This window comes from Rhipicephalus sanguineus, chromosome 3 (assembly GCF_013339695.2).
Source record: "Rhipicephalus sanguineus isolate Rsan-2018 chromosome 3, BIME_Rsan_1.4, whole genome shotgun sequence".
NCBI lineage: Eukaryota > Metazoa > Arthropoda > Arachnida > Ixodida > Ixodidae > Rhipicephalus > Rhipicephalus sanguineus.
This window is the reverse complement of record NC_051178.1, coordinates 136,749,649-136,774,134: the sequence shown is the minus strand read 5'-3', so window position 1 is coordinate 136,774,134 and position 24,486 is coordinate 136,749,649. Positions and strand designations below refer to the sequence as shown.

General features: G+C 42.3%; 2 protein-coding genes across 6 annotated transcripts; one reads left to right on the top strand and one right to left on the bottom strand.

Annotated features, from left to right (window-relative positions):
• Positions 1-1,585: 1,585 nt before the first annotated feature.
• LOC119387242 (uncharacterized) lies at positions 1,586-10,758 on the bottom strand. 4 transcript variants are annotated; one of them, XM_037654573.2, is made up of 7 exons: positions 10,738-10,758; positions 8,293-8,398; positions 7,340-7,468; positions 5,944-5,994; positions 4,851-4,970; positions 4,265-4,427; positions 1,586-2,842 (listed from the first exon to the last, which is right to left on the bottom strand). In XM_037654573.2, the coding sequence occupies exons 2-7, from the start codon at positions 8,393-8,395 to the stop codon at positions 2,776-2,778; spliced, it is 633 nt and encodes a 210-aa protein (XP_037510501.1). In that variant the 5' UTR covers positions 8,396-8,398; positions 10,738-10,758; the 3' UTR covers positions 1,586-2,775. The 4 variants fall into 4 exon arrangements, with proteins under 4 accessions (XP_037510501.1, XP_037510499.1, XP_037510503.1 ...); XM_037654571.2 differs by lacking the exon at positions 10,738-10,758 and adding an exon at positions 10,184-10,399; XM_037654575.2 differs by lacking the exon at positions 10,738-10,758 and adding an exon at positions 10,184-10,399 and having other exon boundaries at positions 5,944-5,991.
• Positions 10,759-10,899: 141 nt separating this feature from the next.
• LOC119387243 (rhodanese domain-containing protein CG4456) lies at positions 10,900-23,684 on the top strand. Of its 2 annotated transcripts, XM_037654576.2 has the most exons (5): positions 10,900-11,164; positions 11,515-11,581; positions 12,158-12,319; positions 15,951-16,113; positions 23,481-23,684. In XM_037654576.2, exons 3-5 carry the CDS (start codon positions 12,166-12,168, stop codon positions 23,650-23,652), a joined length of 489 nt encoding a protein of 162 aa, XP_037510504.2. In that variant the 5' UTR covers positions 10,900-11,164; positions 11,515-11,581; positions 12,158-12,165; the 3' UTR covers positions 23,653-23,684. The 2 variants fall into 2 exon arrangements, with proteins under 2 accessions (XP_037510504.2, XP_049269410.1); XM_049413453.1 differs by lacking the exon at positions 11,515-11,581 and having other exon boundaries at positions 10,928-11,164; positions 23,481-23,678.
• Positions 23,685-24,486: the final 802 nt, after the last annotated feature.

Here is a 24,486-nt window from a genome sequence, read left to right as displayed (position 1 = left end):
CATAACATGATGCTCGCAAACTCGGGCTTGAAAATTTGAAAATAGCTCGAATGCTCGCGCTAAGCAAAAAATATGAGGTTACGACCTCCTTGGCAGCTTTTAATGCGCTCATCGCGGACGCATGGCGCGTCGCTCCTCTCACCAAATAATGATGGCAACGTAAAACTAGCGGTACCCTAGACCTCGCGCTTCTCTCTTCACAATTCTACGCGTCGCCGGGTTTTGACTGCAAGCAAGGTTAACTATTGAGCAGTAACGGTTAGGTCACATTACGAACTTGGGCTCGAGGGTCACGGGATCGAATCCCGGCCGTGGTGGCCGCATTTCGATGGAGGCAAAGTGTTATTCTTAGATTTAGGTGCACGTTGAAGAACACAAGGTGATCGAAATTTCTGGAGCACTCAACTGCGGCGTCTCTCACAATCGTATCGTGGTTTTGGGACATAGAACCCCAACAATTATTATATCTGCCTGAAGCCCACGTTTTAGGCTCGCTGACACAACTGGACCTTCCCTGAGGTTGTAGCTTGTACCTTCACTATTAAAAATGCGCGACTAATTTCCCGGAGTTACGATAGAAGCGTAACCGCTAGCAGCAAGAGCAGACATCTAGTCGGTCGCCATTTTTCATTTAATAACTGCCATCAACAACGTAGGTTCACCTCCCTTTTAAAGGAGCACTGACACCAAAATTTTGCATCTTGTTTTTTCTGTTGCCCGATAAGTAGTCAACGACCCACTTATCGCGGCTTGAGAGCTCGTTTCCTCGAGTGCGCGACCGTTAATTATTTGGAGACGGTTTTAAAGCGCCCAGTCGCAGTTACAGAGAGCGCCGAGGGAGGCGGCACCCAGAGTGGGGGCTATGTAAACATAGCTGGCTGCGTAAGCACACAAAACCGCATGCACATGAGCACCGCGTCGACAACTCTTTTCAACGAAGGCTTCCTGGGTGCTGCTACAATGCCCTCTGAGACGTTGTAAATATGCGTGACCCCCTCGCGATGCACTGCCGAGGCGAGGACACCAGCCTTTGTACTCCCGTGCAAGTTTCCCCTTCTTTCCGTTGAAAAGGTCTGCTAGGAGAGAGCGCCCGCAACAGTCGTGGCGTGTAACTGCTGTTGTCAGACTAGCACTTTGAAAACACGTACTTTGTATTTGTATGTAGCACCTAGAAAACATTTTAGTTCCTCAGGATGCCTATGGTTGATGCTGCATTGTTTGTCCTATGTTTTATAGCAAAGGCACCATGTCCCACCTACTGAAGGCATGGCAGCTCCTTTAATGAGGGACTGCTATACCACTTCTCATAAGCTAAATGAGCAGGAACAACAGGCAGGTAAACCTTTCTTCCATGGTCATTACAAGTGTCAGGGATGGTGTTGCCTTGGACCACAGTGCTTGTTGGGTGCTTCTTGGCATGCCACATTATATAGAACGATTTTCAAGTAACTCAATGTTTGCTACCTCATAGGCCTTACAGCTTTGCAGCATAATTCTTCTATGTAGCAACACTTTGTTTCAACAGGAAATTGCATATTTTACTCTTGCTTCCATTTGGAGCTTCAAAGAATAAAGCACACAGAGAGACACCTACTAAATACTTTTATTGTGTAACGCATCTGCACAACTCAGTGTGAATGGTATTTCACTTTTATGTGTGACTGGTAGAAAGGACACATAATACAGCCAAAGGTAGCTCCCCATGCAAATCGCTTTCAAAGTCTTACAGAAACGAAAGTAGACTGTCACAAAAAAACAAGACACTGGTCTTGCCTCAATCAGCATTCTTCTGTCAAGTTATAAAACACTATATAGCACCATAGGCTGCCTAGAACAGAACCCGCATACATAATGGACCTTCAAATTATCAGAACTTAAAGTGGCCCTGCAACACTTTTTCGAGTAGCCATGGAATGGCTTCAATAAGGGCGCTTATTTCCTCACGAATCGACCACCACAAAAATTTTTAGAATCCGTCCAGTACGAGCGGAGTTACAAAGATTTGTCGCACGCTGTCATTGCTTTCTCTCTTCACTCGTCCTGACCAAAGTGCTGGAAGCTAAGCAGGGAGAGGTGGCACGGGAGAAGAAGGTACGTCACGCGCGCCTCGTGACCTTGATCACTCTTTCTTTTCTTTTTTCTTCGAACGCGCGCAGTGCGATCGCGTGCGCGCGCGGGGGCAAGTGACGGCCTCTCGCGGTGGCCGCAGTAACTATCCAGCGCGCCATGTTCAAAATCAGCCAATGGCGTGGCCAGTGGCAGTGACGCCGTAAGCATCATTTTTGTCGAGAGAAGAGGAAGCGCTTTTTAGCTGACTGAGAATTTATTGTAAATCCCAGGCCGCGTGCTGCGCTATAATGTTTGGATCGCGTGTTCTCGGGAGCCTCGACTACAGATCGACAGCGTTTTCTGACCATGCTGAAAAAGTGTTGCAGGCCCTTTAAGGCCTCTACAGTTATTCATTTGGACAAAGAGGAACAATAAAACTACAGCAGGTCATTTTTCACAGGGCTATGTGCCATTATACTAAAGATAAGACCGTATAGTAAATAGCTTCTTGTGCTGAAAATTAAACCAGTACTGTCAGTGCTTCTTTTGCCAGAAGCCTGTTGGCAGGACCAAAGCTCGAGTGGCCATATATTTCTGCTTATTCCTCTGAAGCTCCTTGCATGTAAAGAAAATAGTTATACTAATCAGTCTAAAAACGAAAGAATTGTGTAAGCTATCAATTCTGCTAGCAATTGCTACAACAGACTTAGTTGAATGTGGCAGGATTCATCCCTTGATCACCTCTCCACCACGCTCCTCCCAGTCACAGAAGCTGCCTCTGTAGAACCGGGCACTGTGAGACAGACAAAGGGCAGATGTTTGTTGAACTGGGCAATATTTTTGAAAAACAATATGTGACAAAGTGCATTACCACAGTTTGAAAAAGTACGATTCAGAGTGCACCAGAATACATTTACAAGGACGTTGCACACTATACTCGGATAACAAGTGCAAAAAAACAATTCCTGTAGAGCTATGTTGCAAATCAGTGTGAGCAGCCCCCCCATGGCACACTAGTCCTAAAGTCTCCAAAAAATTCTCTTCCGTACTCGCGACATCGATCTGCCCGAAGCCACCCGCCACAGTGGTCTAGTGCTTATCGTGCTCAACTGCCGACCCGAAGGTCACGGGATCGAATCCTGGTTGTGGAGGCCGCATTCCGATGGAGGCAAAGTGTTAGAGGACCGTGTGCTTAGATTTAGGTGTGTTGTAAATCATTGTGAGCAGCAAAAGCCTGCATACTTGTTAATGTCAAAGTGAAGTTGGCAGTGTTGTCTTCTCAGCACTATACATGAAAGAAGCAAGGCTGCTGCTGACTGCCCCAATTACAAAATAACCCACCCTTTTACAAAAATGCCACACACCAGCACAAAGTACTTTAACTGTTTGCAACGACACCATAGTTCTAAAGTGGGCTTCTCCGTCCATAGACTATCATTGCAGAGAAGCCAGCCTTAACGCACAATTTAGGGCCAGTTTCGGAATGTCGGATGAGAGTGTCACAATCAGATCAATGACAACAGTGACAACAGTGCAACATTATGACGACACATTGTCGACAAAGACCCAAAAGAAAGTGAAGAACCGTCTATGCAAGTTAAATTACGATAGTTACAGCTGCTTTGCACACCAGCTTGGCAGTTGTGCTGTCTGAGCGTATTGAGGTGGAGACTCATTAGATCTGTGACTGAGCTGTAGATGTAGAAGGCTCTGGTAAACGTGCTGCTACTGTCTACTATGAGACGTCGCCCTCACTAACAAAATATAAAAAAAGTGTGTGGTAGATAACTGGGAGAATGCACTCATCTAGATAAAAATCAAAATTAAAAGTTTCGTGCCTTAAGCACAGTTTTGCTGCCATTCACTCAAAGACACTTATGAAAAACTTCAACTCTGCAGTGATAGTGGGACAAAATTTGCTGTAGTTGAGAGGCTGCATTTAGAGAGCACTGCTCTGTGGCTTCTGAAGGTGTTAGATGTTGTGGTCTATGGCAGTTGACATGAGGTTTCTATGCTACTTATATTCTATTGATAAGGCACAGGCGAAACTCATGTGAAACACATTGCTGTGCAAAAGAGACCAAAAAGTTTTAATCACCCAAGATATGAGATCTCAAGAGCCAGAAGTGGTGAACTTTTTTTTAAAAAGGTTGTTAACTGCTAATTGTGGCTAATTTCTGGTGGTAAAAGGAGGCAAAAACTCATGTTTGCTTACGCATGGTATCCTCTGGCATGAGCTGTTTGCATGGCACTCGTGGCACGAACACCTTTCCGGCACGAGAAAATAAGGTTGGGATCATCTGGGGAAGGCTTGTCACGGCCATACTTTTCCTTGAACTTCTCTGGAGGTAGCTCCAAGGCCGCACCCACGTCATTCACTAGCCAATCCAGAGACACAATACACAGGTTCAGATGGCACACAGCGACTGAACACTCTTAATTTATTCTACGCAGGATGTGTGACACAACCAAGGCCAGGCCACATTCACTTGTACAAAGAGCGCACGATCATGATGATCTGAAAGTGGTTGCATCAGCAACAGCAGACGTTGCCAAACATGATGCACTTTAATGAAGAGCCACACAATATTTGAATCTGTGCTTTCCTTATTTGAGAGAACCTCTAACAAATGTGTCGGTTTTTATGAGCTCCCGGTTGTTAAACATTATGATTATGGTCCCCAAAAGTGTTCAAACAGGCTTAGTAATGCACTATGACTGTAATTCACGCATGTGCACAGGTACAAGAGTGACAAGATTTAACTGCTAAATGTGGGAAACCAACAAAGCACAGCACTCACACGGGATGTTGACGCAGCCTGGTATGCGCCCATCGTTGACGAGTTCCTTGGGCTCTCTCACGTCGACAAAGAAGGCTTTGCCTTTCTGCAGTAAGTCCTTAACTTCTTCATAGTCGCAACCTATAATGTATAGTTCGGTGCTTAAGCTCAGAGCAAAGTTCAGTGCTTCAGGCTCGAACGAATGGTAACCTTTGATTGTTATCACAGCAGCAATGAGCATAGTTGAGTCAGAAACTAGAAATTTTTGCAGGATTAAGTACAAAATCGTTTGAGGTCAATCATCACTCCTGGAGTGATATAAATATTACTGTGCAAACCAAGGCACCAGTCTTTTAGAACAGCTTTACCGAGATATGAAACTTAACGAGTCATGGAAGGAACTACAGTTACTTCGCAGTTAAAGTTGCCTGCACATAAGCATGGCCTGTAGGTAACACCTAAAAGAAGCCAGACTTCGGATTCTTGTCAGCAACAAGACTTTCACTCGCACGCACAAAAGTTCTTTGTATATACTTACTAAATTGTAATTTTAGCCCAATATGGGCCTGTATTTTCGCTTAATCAGCTGTATGTTCACTCCAGTGTGACATAATGCCCACTTGAGCATCTCACTAGAGTGTCAGGCACCCTGCCCATGTCTGAATCAGCAAATGCACACTGGAAGTTATATCCTCGAAAGTGACACATCAAGATAAGGGCCAGATAAAGGCCAGATAAAAGTAGTACATGCAAAGTTTTACCTCCATCAGCCATTGCGAAGACAGCCTGTTCCTTTGGTCGTCACCGCAATGCAGTAGCCCGAATGCAAATGTCGAGTCCTTTTATACGAGGCTTGCCTTCCACTTCTCCTCATCGAAGTTAGTATAGACATAATTGCTTTGCAAACAGATCTTTAAATGGGTGGCCAATAAAACCCAAGTTTGGTTGGCTAATGACCCGAGAAATGATGTTCCCATTACTGTCCTGCCCCCCCTCCCCATCGGTACACAAGACCTGCCCCCTAATGTCTCTAATGGTACAGGGTGTCTTAGGAGCAGCTTTGTAATGGCTCTACCATACAGTAAAGAAAACAAGGTTCTTTTTAGGGACTTACTCAAGTTTTCCAATGAAGCAGCATCCTCACGATGACTTGTGCTGTAACCTGCTAAAGAAGAAAACAATACAAAGTAAGATATTGCAAATGTACTACACACATTTAAAAATAAAAGAGAGAGCTGCAGTTTAGAATTTATGCTGCGTGGTGTATGATTTATACAGGTTACCCATCCACACTAGCAACTTTTAAGGCCACATTGATAGTAAAACTAGTGAATGTTTTATACAACAAATATTGAGCAAGAAAGGCATATGAATAGGAGATATCCCAATAAACTCCAAAGAGCACTTCCCATTTTGCTAATTAGTTCATTATAATGACCACAGCAGAAATTAATAGGACTAATTTCAACCGTACAGGGGAATGAATAATGATTGCCAAAGGCTCAAGTAATGTGACATTAATGCCAGGGCTACAAAACGTTTGAACCCATGCAATCTGCTCTGCAAATGCTAAACATGCAGCAGCCATTAGCAGTCAAACATTCCAAGTTACCCAATAGCATTGCATTTCTAGGTATTATAACATGTAGGCTTTTTATCGGTTAACACAAAATGAAACAGGCAAATTTAACTTTACCGCATACAAAAGTCGTATCAATTATGTATCCTTCATAGTCAGGGACATTTTTAAATGTTATGCCTGGTCCTCGTAGCTTTAGTTCCAGGTGTTATCAATGTATCCTATAAGTACTCAAATAAAACGGGGACACTTAAGTACACATGCAAACACAGGCAAATCTGTGGCAATGTAGCATTGTTCGTGTTTTCAGCAATGGCTGAAATAAGTGCTTGATAGTCATAATTTAACACACATTCTATTATATTAAAAGTTCCTCAATCCATTCAAATATTGTCAGTTTTATTTAATGGGTGTTAAAGGTAGCACGAAATTGAAGTTTTTTTTATGCCTGCTAGTGCAATATGAGATGCTTGGTTCAAACATAAATTAACATAAATCACAAAACAAAGGTTTTTCCCTAATACATTAATTAAAAGGCCAGAGAAGGTCTACTGAAGTTTTAGTATAATGTCTGAATACACAATATGTGCAATCATGGTCTTACACTTTTTGATGACATAGCTTCGTCTTTATAGTTTATTCATAGACCAGTTGGTAGACTATAAAAATTGACAATCAAGATGAACAAGTGCATTAACAATCTTAATAGACAAAAGAACAAGTCTGCGAGAAGTATAAATCATCTGCCTGATTGATACAGTCTATATAGTGTCTAAATTCATTTTATGAGGGACTTGACCTTCTGGTTCAGAACAAAGTGTATACAAATAAATTTTGACAACACGCCTACTTCTGTAACAGTCTAACAGTCAGAAGAACAGCAGAGATGAAGCCAACAATTTTTTCTCCTTTGAAAACTAAATACACAGACCTTTCATCACCTGATGCGATGTTTTAGCATATTCAGGATTCATCAGTAGCTTCCTCTTCGTAAAGCTTAGTCTGACTGTTCCTTGTGCAAGTGTATTACTTCTGGAGGCTGAACAGAATTGCAGGCATGCTGAAAGGAATATTTTATGATGCAGAAAGACTTTGGAGGGAAAAAAAAAAGGAAAGCACAATAAAAAAAAATGGGTGACACAGCTTACACAGTGGCCAGTATGAACAGAAATACAAATTCAAGTAAATGAGACATATGCCATGAGCTGCAAAATGTGAAAGCATAGACTACAAGCTTTTAGGTCCTTGAAACAACACTCATGTGATGTGCCTATGTGACGGCTTACAAAACCCACCAAATATAGCTTGTCATAGTGTGGAATTGTCATAGTGTGAAATTGTAGATCCTCATATTGATGTCAGATCACTCAGGTGCTGCCACATCCTCTAGTTCCATACTGTCATTGGAGCTGGGAGCTTGTCTAATTGCTCTAGAAACATTAGGCGTAGTCTTTACAAGCACTTACAAATTGTTATGTACATGATACACTTGAAATGGATGACAAGCCGTGCGGCCATTGCCAGAGTAAAACCTTACGTCCCTCTCTCCCAAACTCACAAGTAGCTTTAGTGTTAGGTCCGGCAGTAAATGGCCTCTCAAAAAGGAAGAATCATTCACACAAGTGGTAGCATGGCCAAGCAATTAATGCAGAGGTTGAAGTGCGTAGCTTCTGTTCATTTTGCAGTTTCCCAGAGATTACGTGTTACCGCTTACTGTACAGAGTGAAGACTGTTCAAAATCTGTTTCCTGTGCTGTCTTACCGCCATTATCCAATATACTGCATGTCGCATTTCAGTAAAATCACTTTTTTGCCTATGAGAAGCGAGGTGAACTCATTAAGTAAAGCAATAATGAATCATTATGTGCCAAAGTAAGGACATTACCCATTTCCTCCTGGAGGGACCGATTTGTAAGCAGCGACACTCGCCTCCAAAGACATCTGGGAGCTCGGTTTCCCAGTACAGCTTGTAGCCGGTAATATGCCATAATCTATTAGCACAAAACAGCAAGGAAGGACAACTCAGGCTTAAAGGAATAATGGAGATGCAAGTATAATGCTGCAAGAAAAGCACATAAACCAGGAGGGCGAAAGGTTGAGTGGTATGGCTGGGGTGCGAAATCTTTTAGTATAGCTTGTCGTTGGCCTATACACTGCTTTATAATTAGCAGGCAATGCTGCCAGAGCTATGCAAGTAGTGTAGCCACAGAAACTGCTCTTTGCACGCTTCACAGTGGAGTTGCTTTTCACCTGCGATTCCTATATGAAATGATTACTTATTTTACTGCAACTACAACTAGCGAGTGCAAGGTTACATGAAGTTACGGTGTGCACGCTCGCGGTTACATACAATGCTTCGGTCGCAAGTGCAAGTGGTACGCTGTAGCTGCTAGTCGCAGAATCATGCTTTTTCACTTGTTCGCTAGAAATCAGGTTAGCATGTGCAGCGCATTCTCTGTAATGTTAAGTGCACAACATTGTGTGAGACAAAAGGTACGAGAGTCAACGCTCCATCGAATCATGTGCGATGCCTTACCACTAACTTTTTGTCCATAAATAACAAATTTGGGGGCATGTTTCTTGTTCTCAAATGTGAGTAGCGGGAGCAATATCTCTAGTCTTTGCAGCACTGTCTGCAATATGTGAAACCGAGCACAGAATGCAAATTTAAAGATGATGGCTTATGAAGAAATGAGTAAACTTTTGTCCCTAACTGGATGAAATGCACCTGTTCTGTTTATTCATACACACATTTGTACTTCAAGTTCACACACACACACCAGTGCTTGTGGCCAACCTACAAAAAGTCTCTCGCCACAGGACCAAGAGTAACTGCCTCGCCTGACAAAGGTCATGCATTGAACATATAACAGTATAGAATGCACCATAAAACTGAACAGCAGGACTTACAATGCAGTCACCATTTTTTGCAACCTCTGCATAAAACTCAAGGTCTGCAAGCACTTGTAAATCAGTAAATGATCATGAAGTTGATTCGCTGTAAATAGTAGAGCAGTGACAACTGGCATGCATGTATTGTTCATCTGCTTCTTGTCCTCTGATGCACTATACTGCTGACGATTACCTAACGCGAATATAATAAATGTGCCAAACTGTAAAATTCAGAGAACACGTAACCTGCACTGACTTGTAACGTGTACGTCACTGCTGGTATACATATGTTTAAAAAATAGGGGGATGAATGAGGTAGTAGAAGGCAAAAGTTCTGTTTCTTTTGCTCTCTAGATGTTCTTATACATACTTGTTGGCCACACGCAAACAGCACGCATCCACCACATATAAACAGCTATTGCGACTACTCTGCAGTTGTCTTTAATGCAGTTCAGGCCTTCTTTTCTTTTTCTTTTTTTCTCTCAACTAAGGCAGTTCGCCCCATACATCAAATGCAAGTGCCGTTCATTGATTGACGGTACCGGTGATCAGCATGCCAACGTTCCCTGCTACTCATAGGACTTCAAATATAGTCTTTTTTTCTAATTGCGCTGGATTGACATTTTCCAATTTAGCCGATGCAAGTAAAGCTTTCGACGCAAATAGCAGATAGCAGCTCTCCAAAATCACGCTTTGATTTCCTCACTAATCTCTTTACGCGTCTGCTGTTCGTCAACAATGACAGCCACCGACATCGTTGATACTTCGACTGCCTGTTGCTTGAGAACACAGCACCAATGAACTTGTTTCGTTGATTCAAAACAACGAATAACATGCCCTGGGCCGATGACACGGCAAGCAAACAAACACAACACGTGACGGACCGCTGGCCAGGCTCCGCGAAGCACAGATGGCACAGGCGCAGAACACCGTCACAAGTACTAGGTCTTTGTTCTACTACAAGCACTACAAGTACGCAGTGATGGTACAGTCAGATACAGGTACAAGTACACAAAAAGGAACCGCTGGTACCGCTACTACAGCAAGTTTCGACTGCTCACGACGCGGCCAGTGGGACAGTGTTGGTTACTGTCGTATCTGCCGCGCTGAATCGACAAAAAAGATGTGATTTATAGCTCATAAAATTGACAACTTATATTTACGCAAAGTTCCGCATTCATTTTACGAAGAGGCAACGAGAAAGTGACGCTCGGCGCGACACGATGAATATCAGCGCGCCAGTGCTGACCAGCCTAGAGCATAGCTTTTTTTTTTTTTTGTGTGTGTGTGTGAGAAACTCTATGGCCTAGAGTGCAGAAAAAAATGTCAAATAAATACCGGTGCCACGCCGGTACGGTATGCAGTGCAGTAAAACGGCAAAAGTAGTAAAACCACGGGCACATGGACAAAAACAAAAGCGAAACCAACAATGTCTTACCTTCCGACTTTACCTAGAGTACCTAGAGTTCACTTGCTTTGCTCAGTGAGCGCGTTTGAACTCTAAAGAGAGGCAGCGATGTTGCGCTTGTTACAATCCGCTAATTTAACTCTGGGTAATTGTAAAGTTTTTGTCGCGGGTGTGAAGCAAGCACGTGGGTGACGCGAGAACAGTCACCATGGCAACGCAACCACGCAACCGACGCTTTTCGGCCACCGTTGGTCAGGATCGTGTTGTGCCTGCTGTGTGCTGTGGCCGTTCAAGCGTTCAAGGTACGCAACGAACTGGAGATAGCTCTTTAGATGGATTCTTGAGTGGACTGGAAGATTTTCTGCCGATCGATATCTTTAAGGACGTTTTGTGGTCGAACGCACGGCGAGCTCGTTATAGCTCTGCCGGCGAATAAGAAGTCTCTCGACCGTAGCGTGTGAGTATCGCATATAGACCCGATGTTTAGTTTACATACACAAGATTGTGATTTCTGTAGTCATGCGGAGAGTTCGTTGTAGGCCGATCGATCAAACAGCCAAACCATTTCGCCAGAAATTACCTGTTTTTCCGGTTCTCGCGTTTCTGCTAGCGCGCGTGCACCGACTGGTGGCAACAGGAAACTTGTGTAGAAGAAAAAGACCACCGCGCGTATAGAGTGTATTCGCGGTCTTATGCGTCTCTGACGTTGTCGCAGTATTGCTTAAGCTTCTTAGGACGAAGTTGACGACCAAAATGCGGTGTGCAGTTACGTTCATGGTCTGTGTTGTGTCCCTTCTCTGTTGGCAGCTGGCTGATGGTGCAAACGAGCGTCTCATCAAAAGGCCACACAGAATTCCGAGGATTAAGCATACAGGTGAGGCTGTTCCGAAAGCGTGGTTTGAGGCATGTAACGCGTCTTAAATTGATACGGACACATGGTAACAAGCGAACTTTGCAGCATTGTAGATGTAAACAAAATTTCCGGGGTCCCGTTGCAGTATTGCATTTTCGGACCTTTATATGACGTAATTAACATACCATCTTGCAAATAACTTGAAGCAGCGCGAAAAAAAAAAAAAAACACGAGGACAAAGAGTATGGAATATGAACACAACAGGATGAGCGCTCTGCCTATCATGTAATAATAAAATTGATTGATTGATTTGGTTGGTTGGTTGCAGGGTCGCCTTTTAATTACAAGGATTTGCAGTATTTCACTCGAAATTCTGCCTGCTTAATTGAATTTCATAGAAAGGTGCATTATCTTATGGCCTTTATTAATTAACATAACACTTGGCTCTATTACTTAATTGCCTAGCTTACATGACAAAAAAAAAAAACAAGTTATTCGAGTTAGCTGCTTAACTACATATATTTGCTGCTCGTTATTCTAAGTGCTTCCATAACCATAGACTTTTGTAAGCTGGTATCTCTTTCCTTCTTTCTTTAGCACCGAAGATGACTGAAGTGAAGGCTCGCTTTCCAGAGGTTACCTTTGAGCAAGTTCAGGATGTCTTAAAACATCATGGCGAGAAAGGATCCGTGATTGATGTCCGTGAGCCCCAGGAGCTCATCGATGATGGCAGAGTCAAAGGCTTTATCAACATTCCTTGCAAGTCTTTTTTTTATGTTCTTCTTTATTCTTCGGTATAGGAGATGCATGTTTTAGTATGCCTTGGATAACAGCACTGCAACTTAGGGACAGGCTTGAACACACAACAACACGATGCACAAATGTTTTTGTAGTTGTGGCCTCATAAACAGCACTCATCTAATGCACAGTGTATTTTATTTAGTACTGCTTGCAAACATTGTGCTGATTGGTTGTGAAGTTCTGAAAATACTCTTGACATCATTTTACTTGGTGAGAGCATTTGGTATGGTCCTAGCTAAAACCACAGTCATAAACACACTTTGCCTCGCTTCGCTCCTAATTATTTTGATGTATGAGCAGGAAATGAGCTCACAATGATGATCTTCTGCAAAATACTTAGCAGTGTGTGTGATAAAATTAATATCACATCTTGTGCACATATTTGAATAGTTATGCACCATTGGAATTACTGCAAGATGTCTTGAAAATGCTCATCAGCACAAAACGTCTCTTGTCATCTGTTTCTTGTTCCAAGATCAAATAGTACTATGCAGGCTTGTTTCCTTATTTATTAGGGCAGTCTTATTTCAGTCATTTACCTGTGAAGACTTTCTCCATCACAATAGGCATAGGTTTCCCATTTGTGTCGACCAGGGATGGAGGAATTAGTCGCGCCGGACTAACTGTGCATTGGCTGAGGTACATAAGATAAATCTGTTGCTGTAATCGAAATTTGGGAGTTTCCTTATGCAAGGTGCATTCCAGAAGTATATTACATGTGTAAAACAGAATGAAGCCACTACTAAACATGACCCCCCCCCCCCCCAAGTACTGGAACATCTTGTTCAGACAGTAAACCATATGGAAGAAAAGAGTGTCTCTCATTGGCCATTGCCACAAACATACATTGCAGCACTTTGACTACTATTTGAATCCGCAAAATACCTGTGCGTCTCAATGCTCATGTTTATGGCTCTTATAACTGGGTAAACCACAACTTCTAAGAAGTTTACAAGCACAGTAAAACTCTCTAATCAGTGTGATGTCATAGATTTGAAAGTATTCTTTCGTGTTTTGGACCACCGCTGTGGTACAGCGGTTACAGTGCTTGGGTGGTGGCCCGAAAGTCATGGGTTTGATCCTGGCTGCAGCGGTCACATTTCAATGAAGGTGGAATGCTAGAGGTCTGTGTACTTAGATTTATGTGCACGTTAAAGAACCCCGAATGGTTGAAATTTCTGGAGCCGTCCACTACTGGGTGCGAGGCCCATTACTGGAGGCGCGAGCGCTGCGATTGTTGTGACGTGCAGGGTTGGATCACATGATCTCATGTTGCTTCGGTGAAGGGAAGCGGACGGTTGAATGCATTGCTTTTAACCACAATTTCTGGCATTTTCTGCTTTGAACAGCATTCTTTTGCTCTCACTTCATGTTTGCGGACATCTAGAGACTGCACAATGTGGGCAAGCGCAGTCAAAGTTACCGGCGGCACGGTACTTTATACTGCTCTGTGCCACAGTGCAAGCCTATGGTGTGAGCTTTCACTTTCACCATTACCCTGCTTCGCGCGAGCTTGTTACCGCTGTCACCTGCCATTCCTTTATTATTATTTGCAGCTCATGGAGTTATTTGCTTATAGAGGAGCCCACCCAGTATGACTTCTTTTTTATGTTGTGCTACAGACAACAACATGGCCAGCTTCAAACACTAATCCACCCTCTATAATTGTTGGGGTTTCACATCCCAAAACTGCGATATGATTTTGAGGGATGCTGTAGTGGAGAGCTCGGGGAATTTTGAACGAAGTTTCAAAGGCTCGTGGTTAGAAGTGAAGATGACAAAATCATGGGGTCGAAGTAAGCTTGAGGCCCGTACGTGTACCTAAATTCAAGTACACAGACCTCAAGCCTTGATTCACCTTCTAACAGCAGCCGCGAAGTGTCATACTACTTATCAATGAAGTTGTAAATGCTGGACACTGGTATTTCACTGAAACATAAAAGTGCGAACACAGCTATCTGATTTAGTTGGAATCGGCTCATGCTTATGAAGCGCGTTAAAAAAACAAACTGCACGGGCACGAAGCAGCTAGAGATACACACAGGACAAAAGCTTGTCCTGTGTGTATCTCTGCTTCGTCCCGTGTTTTTTGCACTTCATAAGCATAAAATTTCCATCTAGACCACAGTAAGCCACCCCTTGCAGCATGCTCGTGCATTAATAAAATGCGCAAAATAATGTGGCCGCCTGGCACGTCGTGCATTTACCTTTGCAATTGAGCCTAACCGGGACCGTATTTTTCGATCGCGATTGCTCCTTTGTGCCAGCTGCAGAGTGGAGTAAATCCTAGAAAGTTTTCATCCCGATATGTGGCTCGATGGCGGTCGAAAACACATCACATGAAAACTGTAGAAAATTCGCGCAATAAGGAGCAACAGATAAATATTAAAATTGTGCCGCAGACAAACATACGTGTATGTAAAATGTTATCTAGCTACAACTCTGAATGAGGTGCGCGCGTGCATATAGCTCTTGTGCGTTGCCTCCAATAATGTGAGAAAGGTTGCGGCTGTACTTAGCAGTAAGCATGTTGGGCTGCTTCCGACAAAGCGGACAAACCACTCGCGTCGTGCTTTATACTATAGGACTATGTGTACTAAACGGGAAGGCAAATTTGCTCATGCCATTTCTTTCTCGTGTCAACCGCGACCCGTCTTTAGGTGCATGCAAACCAACACTAAATGAAGCTACACGGTGGTCATGTTTCACGCATTTCTTGCAGCGAAAATATGCTTCTTTGCTTCAAGCACATGCTAAAGCCCATTAGATGCTTAGTTTCGACAAAATGGTTCTTTACCTTTTACAAAAGCAGTGAGCTCAGCCCCCGTGACTTCCATATCAGTGGCCGCCAGACGACGCCGGCAGTCAAGGTGGTGTCAGTTATTTTGAGGAACGTAATACTGTTTTTTGAGCAGTTGCTTCGCAGTTCATACAGTCAGTGACGAAGCCACAGTGGTATTTTACTAGTTTCGTGAAAGCGAAGAACAACAATATAATAAAAAAGAAGACGCGAAAGCAGCTGCGGTCTGAGCGGGAGATTGCTGGCGGAGCAATCCAACCTTGCACTTCACACGGACACCTCCGCATGGCGGTGCCACGGTATGTCCTAGCGCCCAATAGTGTGCCTCATAATAATATCATGGTTTTGGCATGCAAAACCCCAGAAATTATTATTATTATTATTATCTTTTGTATTTTGGCCACATTCGCTCAATAAAGACTGCCGAAACTTGCCATGTTAAACCTTTGTCTCCTTTATTACCATTACAACCATTAAATAATTACTTGGACCCTTGCAAACACCAACAAAACCTATGACCTCACAGTGAGCTAGAGCAGTAACATCGTGACTGCAGCGCCACCTAGCTATCCTCTCTTTTTTTCGCCTTTCCTGGCCTACCGAGCATGTTCCAGTGGCAAGAGTGGTGTTTTTGGCGTTTCAGAAGTTTTCGCCAGTTTTCCTAGCTGTAACTCATTGGCCTACTGAATGAGCAAGAAGTTCTTATAACTAAGTGTTCCCATTTCATAAATGAATTGACTTTTTTGAATGTGTATTTTATTATTACTTTTGTTGCTATTTCTCTTGCAGTGAAAGATGTGAAGGTAGCATTTGTGATGAACCCTAAAGATTTCAAGCAACGTTACCATGTTGAGAAGCCTGACCAGACAAAAGATGTCATCTTTAGCTGCCGCTCCGGAAGAAGAGCACTGATTGCTGCAGAGAAGCTAGAGGAACTGGACACCTATCACAAGTGAGCTTAGAGGGCATCTCGACTGGTCTGGGAATATTGAATAGTTGCGGTGCATTACGCGAAGAAACGTGTTGAGATCATCATAACATACCGAAAAGTCGGAACACATTTTGGCAGTGTGCACCTATATAAACCTCTCCACCTTGGATAAAGAAAAGTGTTCTCACTCCGACAAGATGAACGAGTAATAAAAGCCATTAACTGCAAGCGTATTCCATAATGCATGCCTGTGATATCTGAGCATAAGGCTAGCATCCGAGTTGTAATTGTTATGGTAACATGAAGCAGTGGTTAAATGCACACAGGACATCAGGCAGTTGTAATGAATATACTGAAATGTGATTGCATCATGAGTTTTCTTTAATTACATGCTGAGTTCAGCATAGAATCTTAGCAATCTGAATGGCTTGTTTAATTATAAGCAACTGAAAGACAAGAAATATACGTAGTCGGCTTAGACACATGCAAGAAGGGAGGGCACCTTTTCTTGTTAATGTCTGTACTTATTTGCACTACCTGTTGTTCTAAATACATATGTCTAACACCCTAGGCCATGAGCAATCTCTACTGGAATAGTAGACTGTATACCCTACTTGCAACGAAGATTTGCAAAAACTTTCCACACAGATCTCATCTACGTGTGTATAGGAGCATAGAACGTCTAAGGTCACTTCATTCGTAAATAAAATCTATTACTAAGGCACCTCCTTGTTGCCTTAACAACAAAGCGCATAAGGGACTGGCGCGGATCATCCAACTATGGCTCAGCACAATATTAAATTTTCTCGGCCGACCTCTGCTCCACAACTGATTTCCACAGTCTCGCTTTCACTCACTATCATTGCATACAACCAGTTTGCACAGATCAACAGAAAGTTTATTGATGCTGGTCATACAATGGTAGAACATCTAAAACATTTTGTTTCCTTCGAAACTAGTCTCCCAGGGTCCTTCAATCAACAATTTAGCATCTACAAGGTTGACATTGCCTCACTCCCTGTAGATGAATTAACCCGTTGTGGTCCAAAACCTTTACCTGTGTTCTGTCTGTTCTGGTCCAAAACTAAGGAAAGCAAAGCTCAAGTAAAAGAAGTTTACTTACACTTTTAGAGATGACGCATAATTGAGCTTCGCTATGTTTAGATAGCTTCAGTCAGACGAATGACGTCAATGCAATGCGGGATGAATTTAAAGGAGTCTTATTTCACTGTGTCAGTAGGTTTGTGCCCATGAGAAAGAAGAAAAAAAATAAACGCAACTCATAGATAACACGAGAAATCATACATTTAAAACGGAAAATTAGCCATGAAAGAAAGAAGACAAGGAAAGATCACAATAAAATTTCCGCACTAAGCATTGAATTGCGCACGAAGATGACTGCTGCTAAAAAAATTTTTATGATGTGACATTGCCTAATTTTATGAAGGATGATCCGCACCGTTTTTGGCGCCATTTGTCACTGAACAACGAAGGCCCCAGGGACATTCTCATTAATGATGAACTTGTGTTGGACTACTCTCGCATTGCAACTAGCTTTAATGATGATTTTTTTCAATCCGTCTTTACTGATAGTTCTGCAGATGGTTTTTCATCCTTCGCGCTAGAATCCGCGTACATTTCACAGATGCCTGATATAGAGGAATCATATGAAGGCATTGTAGCACTTTGTCTTAATATTAAAGACAAGAAAGCTATCGGACCAGGCAGTATACCAAATGCGTTTTTACGTAGGTATGCGGAGTGGGTAGCCCGATATCTCGAGATTATATTTAAAGCATCGCTAGCACAAAAACAGATTCCAGATGATTGGCTAGTTGCAAAAGTTGTCCCAGTACACAAATCTGGTGAAAAGCAAAACATTGGAAACTATCGGCCTATTTCATTAACGTGTGTGTGCTGCAAGGTTCTTGAGCATATAATATCAAAGTCAATCTATAGTTACCTTGAAGACAAGAAGGCTTTCTTTTCTCATCAACACGGTTTTCGACGAAACCTATCCACCGTTACACAATTGGTAGAAACAGTTAATGACTTATCAACTGCACTGAATAACAGAAAACAGATAGACGCTATATGTTTAGATTTCTCCAAGGCCTTTGACCGGGTCGTGCATATGAAAATAATAAATAAGCTAATAGAAATGAATATAAATTATGAAGTTGTTGCGTGGATCCGCTCATACCTCACAGGTCGGACACAATACGTCGAAATAAACAGTAGCAAATCCAATCTGTTAAAAGTAACCTCAGGCGTACCACAGGGATCTGTCTTAGGACCCCTTCTTTTCTTGGTTTATATAAACGACATTGCTCATGACATAGGCGACGACATAACTGTTAGGTTATTCGCAGATGATTGCCTAATATATCGAGAAATTAATAATCATAATGATCAGGCGTCACTCAAGCGAGCTCTTATAGCAGTAGAAGGTTGGGCCGCTAAATGGGAAATGAAAATCAATGAATCTAAATCAGTCATGCTCAGGCTTACCAAGCGAAAAAAGCATGTTATTAAAGGTAATTACGAAACGAATTCCACCACTCTCACCGAAGCGGAGACGGTAAAATACTTAGGCCTAACAATTTCAAATGACTTAAGTTGGAAACCACACGTAAACCAGATTTGTACAGCTGCAGAAAAAAAGTTATGGTTCCTTTGCCGCAAACTAAAGCTAGCAACACCATCCGTTAAGCTGCTTGCATATTTGACCTACGTAAGACCAACGCTAGAGTACGCCAGTGCAGTATGGGATCCGTTCCAATCGGGGTTGACAAATCGCATTGAAAAAATACAGAGAAAAGCCGCTAGGCTAATTTTATCCCGGTATTCTCGAAATGACTCCGTTTCTGAAATGCTTCGATTGCTTGAATTGCCTACGCTGGCTCAACGCCGGAAGCTTGCTAGACTTAAATTTCTTTTTATGTTATCAAAAGGACACTTTAATATTGAAACTAAGCCTTATCTTATTTCCTGGCAAACCAGCAACGTCAGATCAAGCAATCAATTTTTGTTCTTGGTTCCAAAATGCTGTCTTGATGTGTACGCGTATTCTTTTTTTCCTTGAACGATAAAAGAGTGGAACGAGTTGCCAGTGTCTGTATTGACTTCAACGAGCATTGAAAGTTTTGAAGAGCGAATTAAAAATCTATTACAAAAATGATTATTGCTAGTGTTGTACGTACATTCTCATAAGTTCTCATGACGTTCGAAATTCTGTAGTTTCCTTTTTTTTTTTTCATATTGCATACTGTAACATCGTCACAATGTCTGTCTATATGTTTTTTTTTCCTACAGTTTCTTATTGGTTTTTGAAAAATATGTATTCTTTTCTACAGTTGTTTTCATTATACTATGTTCTACTTACTATATTCTGTGTTATCATTAAAATCACTGTACCCACCCTGTTACGGCCATGACGGCCAACAGTATTTGGAAATAATAATAATAATAATAATAATGCAGTGAGAAAACGTGCACGTGAATCAACCATGAATGAACTTGCGGAGCAGTGCCCAATCATGGACTGCTACAGCCATGTTGCGTTGTCGGCAAGAGTCCAACAACAAACTGCAAATAGTTAAGGAGAGGGCAATCATCTCACCCAATGGCACACTCGGACAGACCGGTGAAGAATAAACCTTTGGCTCAATAATTGTAATTGCACTTTACTACTGCGGTGCTGCTGCCCTGTCACTACTGATTGCGGGTCCGATCTCTAGCTGCCGCTGCAACAATCTGACTGTAGTGTAGTGTGAAAATGCTCGTCTACTTAGGTTGAGGTGTACGTTGGCCCTACAACTGCCAAGGCCTAGCTTTAGCCATAGCTGTTTGCGTCAATGTCGCCAAAGACAAGCTGTACCAGTCCAGACCCCCCTTTCAAGAGGCGGTGCGGGAGTGTAGCCAGAAATTTTTTCTGGGGGTCCGACCCCTCTTTTTTGTATGTTTCTACATGTGTTTGTACATGTGTGCGTATATATACACATACAAAATGTAAAAATTTTGGGGGGTTTGAACCCCACCCCACCCCAAACAACCTCCCTTGCACCACTGCCGCTTATGTTTTGCTTGCATGAACTAGTCATGCTCGTTGAATCAAATCACTTCGTTTATTGAGTCTGGGCATACTTGTGATTTTTTTTTTTACCGTGCTGCTTTTAACATAAACACAGAACAGGATGCAACAGGACCATGTTCCTGTTGTGTCCAGGTTCTGCTATTTGTGTAAAAAACAGTGTGGCAAAAAAAAAAGAAAGAACATGAGTATTCACGTCACTCTAGCAGATCCACCATCACTTGCTGATCTTCTACATTCGGGACACTCGAAATGCACACTGGAGTGCTTTCAGTTCCTTTTCTTTTTATCATCTGTTCAGGTAATTAGCTGCACTGTTAAAATCGCATGTGTGCTGAGGGAAGGTGGTATTTTTAGCAGCATGTATATTTTATTAATGATTTAGGGAATAAAAGGTAAGCCACACATATATTTTTTTCCAGGTTTATATACTCGCTAATAAGTTGTAGTGATCAAAGAATTTGTTAAATCTTCTTATAAGACAAATGGGAACTAGAAAGTAGAGAAACCAGTTAGCTGAAGTTAATCCATAGCCCCGTGATCCCCCCCAACCGTCTCCCTCTACCATAACATTCCTCATAACCCAATGGCGAAATTTAAATTTAAGTGTGAAAATTGTTCCAGTTAGCCTTACCATTAATGTTTATGACATACATGAGGCCATATAGTCATGGCAAGTATGCAGTTTAATATTCTTAATGACGTAGATTTCAAAAAAACACCAACAACACAATTTTTCAATTTCAGTGTGCCAGAATCATCATTTGAAATAATGGTTCTGATCAACCAAAGCTATGCTTTCCTTTTAAAGGGTGTTGTGCAAAGAGAGAGTTAACTAGACGAGGCTTGCCTGATAACTTTTCTTCTTTTCCGACAGAAGATGCAAATTTTTTGTAGATGCTGTTAGCGAATTTTTCTTTGCTATGAAGCAGGCTGCACTGTCCGAGGAGGGCATAAAGCAAGAAACAATTATTCTAAGCTTGCACCGCAGAAAACAAGTTCTTACTAGATCGACTCCTTGAGGCAATAGAGCTGTAACAGCGGAACACAGCGCAGCAGCGTAAATATGGCCTTGTGCCTATGGAAGATCGCAAAGCTCACTGTGAGTACCGCAGTGGTAGCTCTTTGTTTAAGCATGATAGTCGTCTTCTACACCATCCTTCAATGCATGGTTTTTCAAGTTCTGTAGCATACTGTAATGCCAATTAGGATTGTCACCTGTCCAGCTATAGACCGGCCAGGCCGGTTTTTCAGATGGCGGGCCGGTTGCCGGTCCGCATCGGTCGCCATTGGCCTTTTTTTTTTTGTCATAATATCGCGAATATTTATTTTTTGGGTGTTTTATAAGCGTCAGTTCAACAACCACGACGGTAAATATTTATCGTCAATCACCAAAACTCTTACGCTATTAGTCAACCACTTCCTGGGATCCCTTCAAGTCTAGCGATCATTGGAATAGAGCATATTATTGCGCATGTATGGTACATGAATATCCGACATTTTTGTGGCATATGCACATTTTAACATTCCTTTGTGTCTATAATGCCACTGGCCTGTTGGATTCAGACGCAAAGAAGAGCTTTTTTATGGACGAAGCATTGCGGTTCCTTTTCAGTGCAGCACATTCATAGTAATAAGCGAAGCATCATTCCAATCACGGGTACTTTTATGTCAGCAATCAGGCTAGTTGGTTAGCTGAGTGTGCTGCTTCTGTTTGTGCATTGGGTTTATTTAGCTCAATGAAAGCAATGTTACATTAAATGGCACTGCATGCCGAAGAATTGACATAGCGTCTATTGTTCAACATTATTTTAATCTCCTGTTAACCCCCCCCCCCCCCCGTCGAAAGGCCGTTTTTTTTTCGGTAAAAGGTGGCAACCTTAAATGCCATGCTTGTGCACGTTAGTGTCCATTGCACACAGGGTGCCAGTGCACGATTAACATACATTGGTGCACCGTAAACATTTATGTTTTTAAAAATTTTAATCTTTTATTCTACGAAAATGTATGTGCAACTTACTTAGCCAAGTTGTTCATGTGAACCCCTTTTGTGGCCACTAGTCAAAGGCTTGTGCAGTCTCTGTGCAGGTGTGTGATATTAACTCAAGGGCATCAAATTTTATTTTATAGTGCTGTCTCCAGTATTGATAAGAGTCTGAACTATGATTTTCAAATTGATACATTTATAATACGCTATATTTGAAAGAAACTTGTATGTGCAACATAATACCAGTGCAATAAGGAATCGTAATGTTTTCAGGGGAACAATATTCAGTGATGTTTATACATCATGGTCAAAAATGATTGTATCATGATCATTTTTAATCTGACTTTTCAAGCCAGTGGCAACGTTCTTGTGTTTCTTTACTGCATGCGGTTTACTACTCCATGTACTGGTGGCATTGTTTTACTGCACATTTGCTATAAAAATCTGTGGCTCTCTCTCCTTTTTTTCCCCTGTTCTGCACGGGAGTGGAATTTTGCAGGTTGCATTTTGTTGAATGCATGTTTGGATGCGGTATGTTACTTGCTTGTTTCGTTCCAAGGAAATAAGAATTGTACATCAGTATTGATGTTTGACGGAAAAGTGACTCTTTTGCAATAAAATTAGTGGTAGCAGCTGATGGGAGTATAGAATGTAGAGCAACTATGCCTTATCACATTTCTCAGGAAGTCAACTTGATAATTATATAAAGAACAAAATGACAGTTACTTGACATCTGAACTAGTAGTAGTAACCAGGAGCAGTGCCAGCTGGGGGCACAGGGAAGGCAGTAGCCCCCCCCAAAATTTTTGCCTGCCCCCCTTTTGCCCCCCCCCCCTTTCCAAGAGGAAACATTCAAAGCACAAGTTATCTGACCCCCACCCCCCTGAAGGAACTCACCTTTGGTGAGTGCCCCCCCAGTAAGGAAATCTTGGTGCTGCCCCTGGTAGTAACAACGCTTTGAGAGCAAGATCGTGATAGCAACTTGCAATAGTGTTCTGTTGGCAATGCAAATGGTTGACGAGGGCCGTCTGTGCGTTTGGTACATGACAAAAGAGCACACAATAATTTATTGTTTGTGCATTTAAGCTCCTCTGTTCTTACCTCAGTTTTGCCTTCAGTTTTTTACACTGTATAAGTCCCTATGCTTACAACTTGCTCATATTAGTGGCATAAGTGCACACACCTTTACCACACAATGGACGCATCGTTTATAGCGATCAGTACCTGTGAGCGATGCGTTACTGTAGAGGGCCCTCTGCCGTGCACAAGATCGTAACTTGCCTGCGTTTTTGTTTTACCTTCCAACAGAATCAAAGTGTACACTGGGAGCTTTCAAGACTGGTTTTTACACAATGGTGAGTTCACTCAAGGACCTGAAAAGAACCCTGAGCCCACTGGTGATGCGAAGGAAAAGGAGAAAAAAGAGGAAAAGGAAAGTGGTGACGCAGAAGAAGAGGGAGATGGAGGTGCAGATGATTAGTTGCATAATAAATGCTGCTTACTCCATGTGAATAGTGCGAGTAGTGTGAATCACCTCTATTCTTTGGTCAAAAAGAAAGAAAGCCACATCACCAGGAATTGCACATTAATAATTTAGTGAGGTTTGTCGATCTGGTGTGATGCTGTTCTTGAACAAGCAGTGGTATTTTATGCAAAGGTTTGTGAATGTAATGTGCCAGTGTGCAGGGATCCGAGAATTTCAAAACTTTCTTTTATAAGGCTTTCTTGTTTCTCTCATCTTGCTTTCCTTTGGTCTGTTAGTGCCCCATAGAAAGGGTTTTACCTGAGGCTATGAGCTGTTACGGCAGCTTTAAGTGTTGTATAGTTGTTCAATTGTCGCTTTGAAGCTGCTGATACTGTAGTACATATTGGAAATAGGAGAGCTAATGACTCAAGAAACCTCTAGTGGTCTATGACTATGGTGCACCTGTCTACACTGCAAGTTCTAAGGCACTGCCCAGAGATCATATTTCCTCCAGAATTTTTCAGATTTGTTCTTTCTCAGAAGAGATGAAGAAAATTGAAATGTCGTGTCGCCACACTGTCGGGAGGTGACCTTCAGTGCCGACATCGGCAGTCTCTCTTCTTGCTGTGCTCGCATCCACAATTGACATTCCCTGCCTGCCTTTCTTTTGACTGAAGCTTAGGGACTATGTCACCCTTACGTCACGAACCCCTCGTCCTATAGTCTTTTGAATTATTTACCGAGTTGCAGTTTTGTATCTTTTTCATTGGATGTGTTATTGAAGTCATGCACTGTAACTTGAAATGCGAGCAGTGCCACCGATGTGAATGAATGTATGCGGGCTCCCAC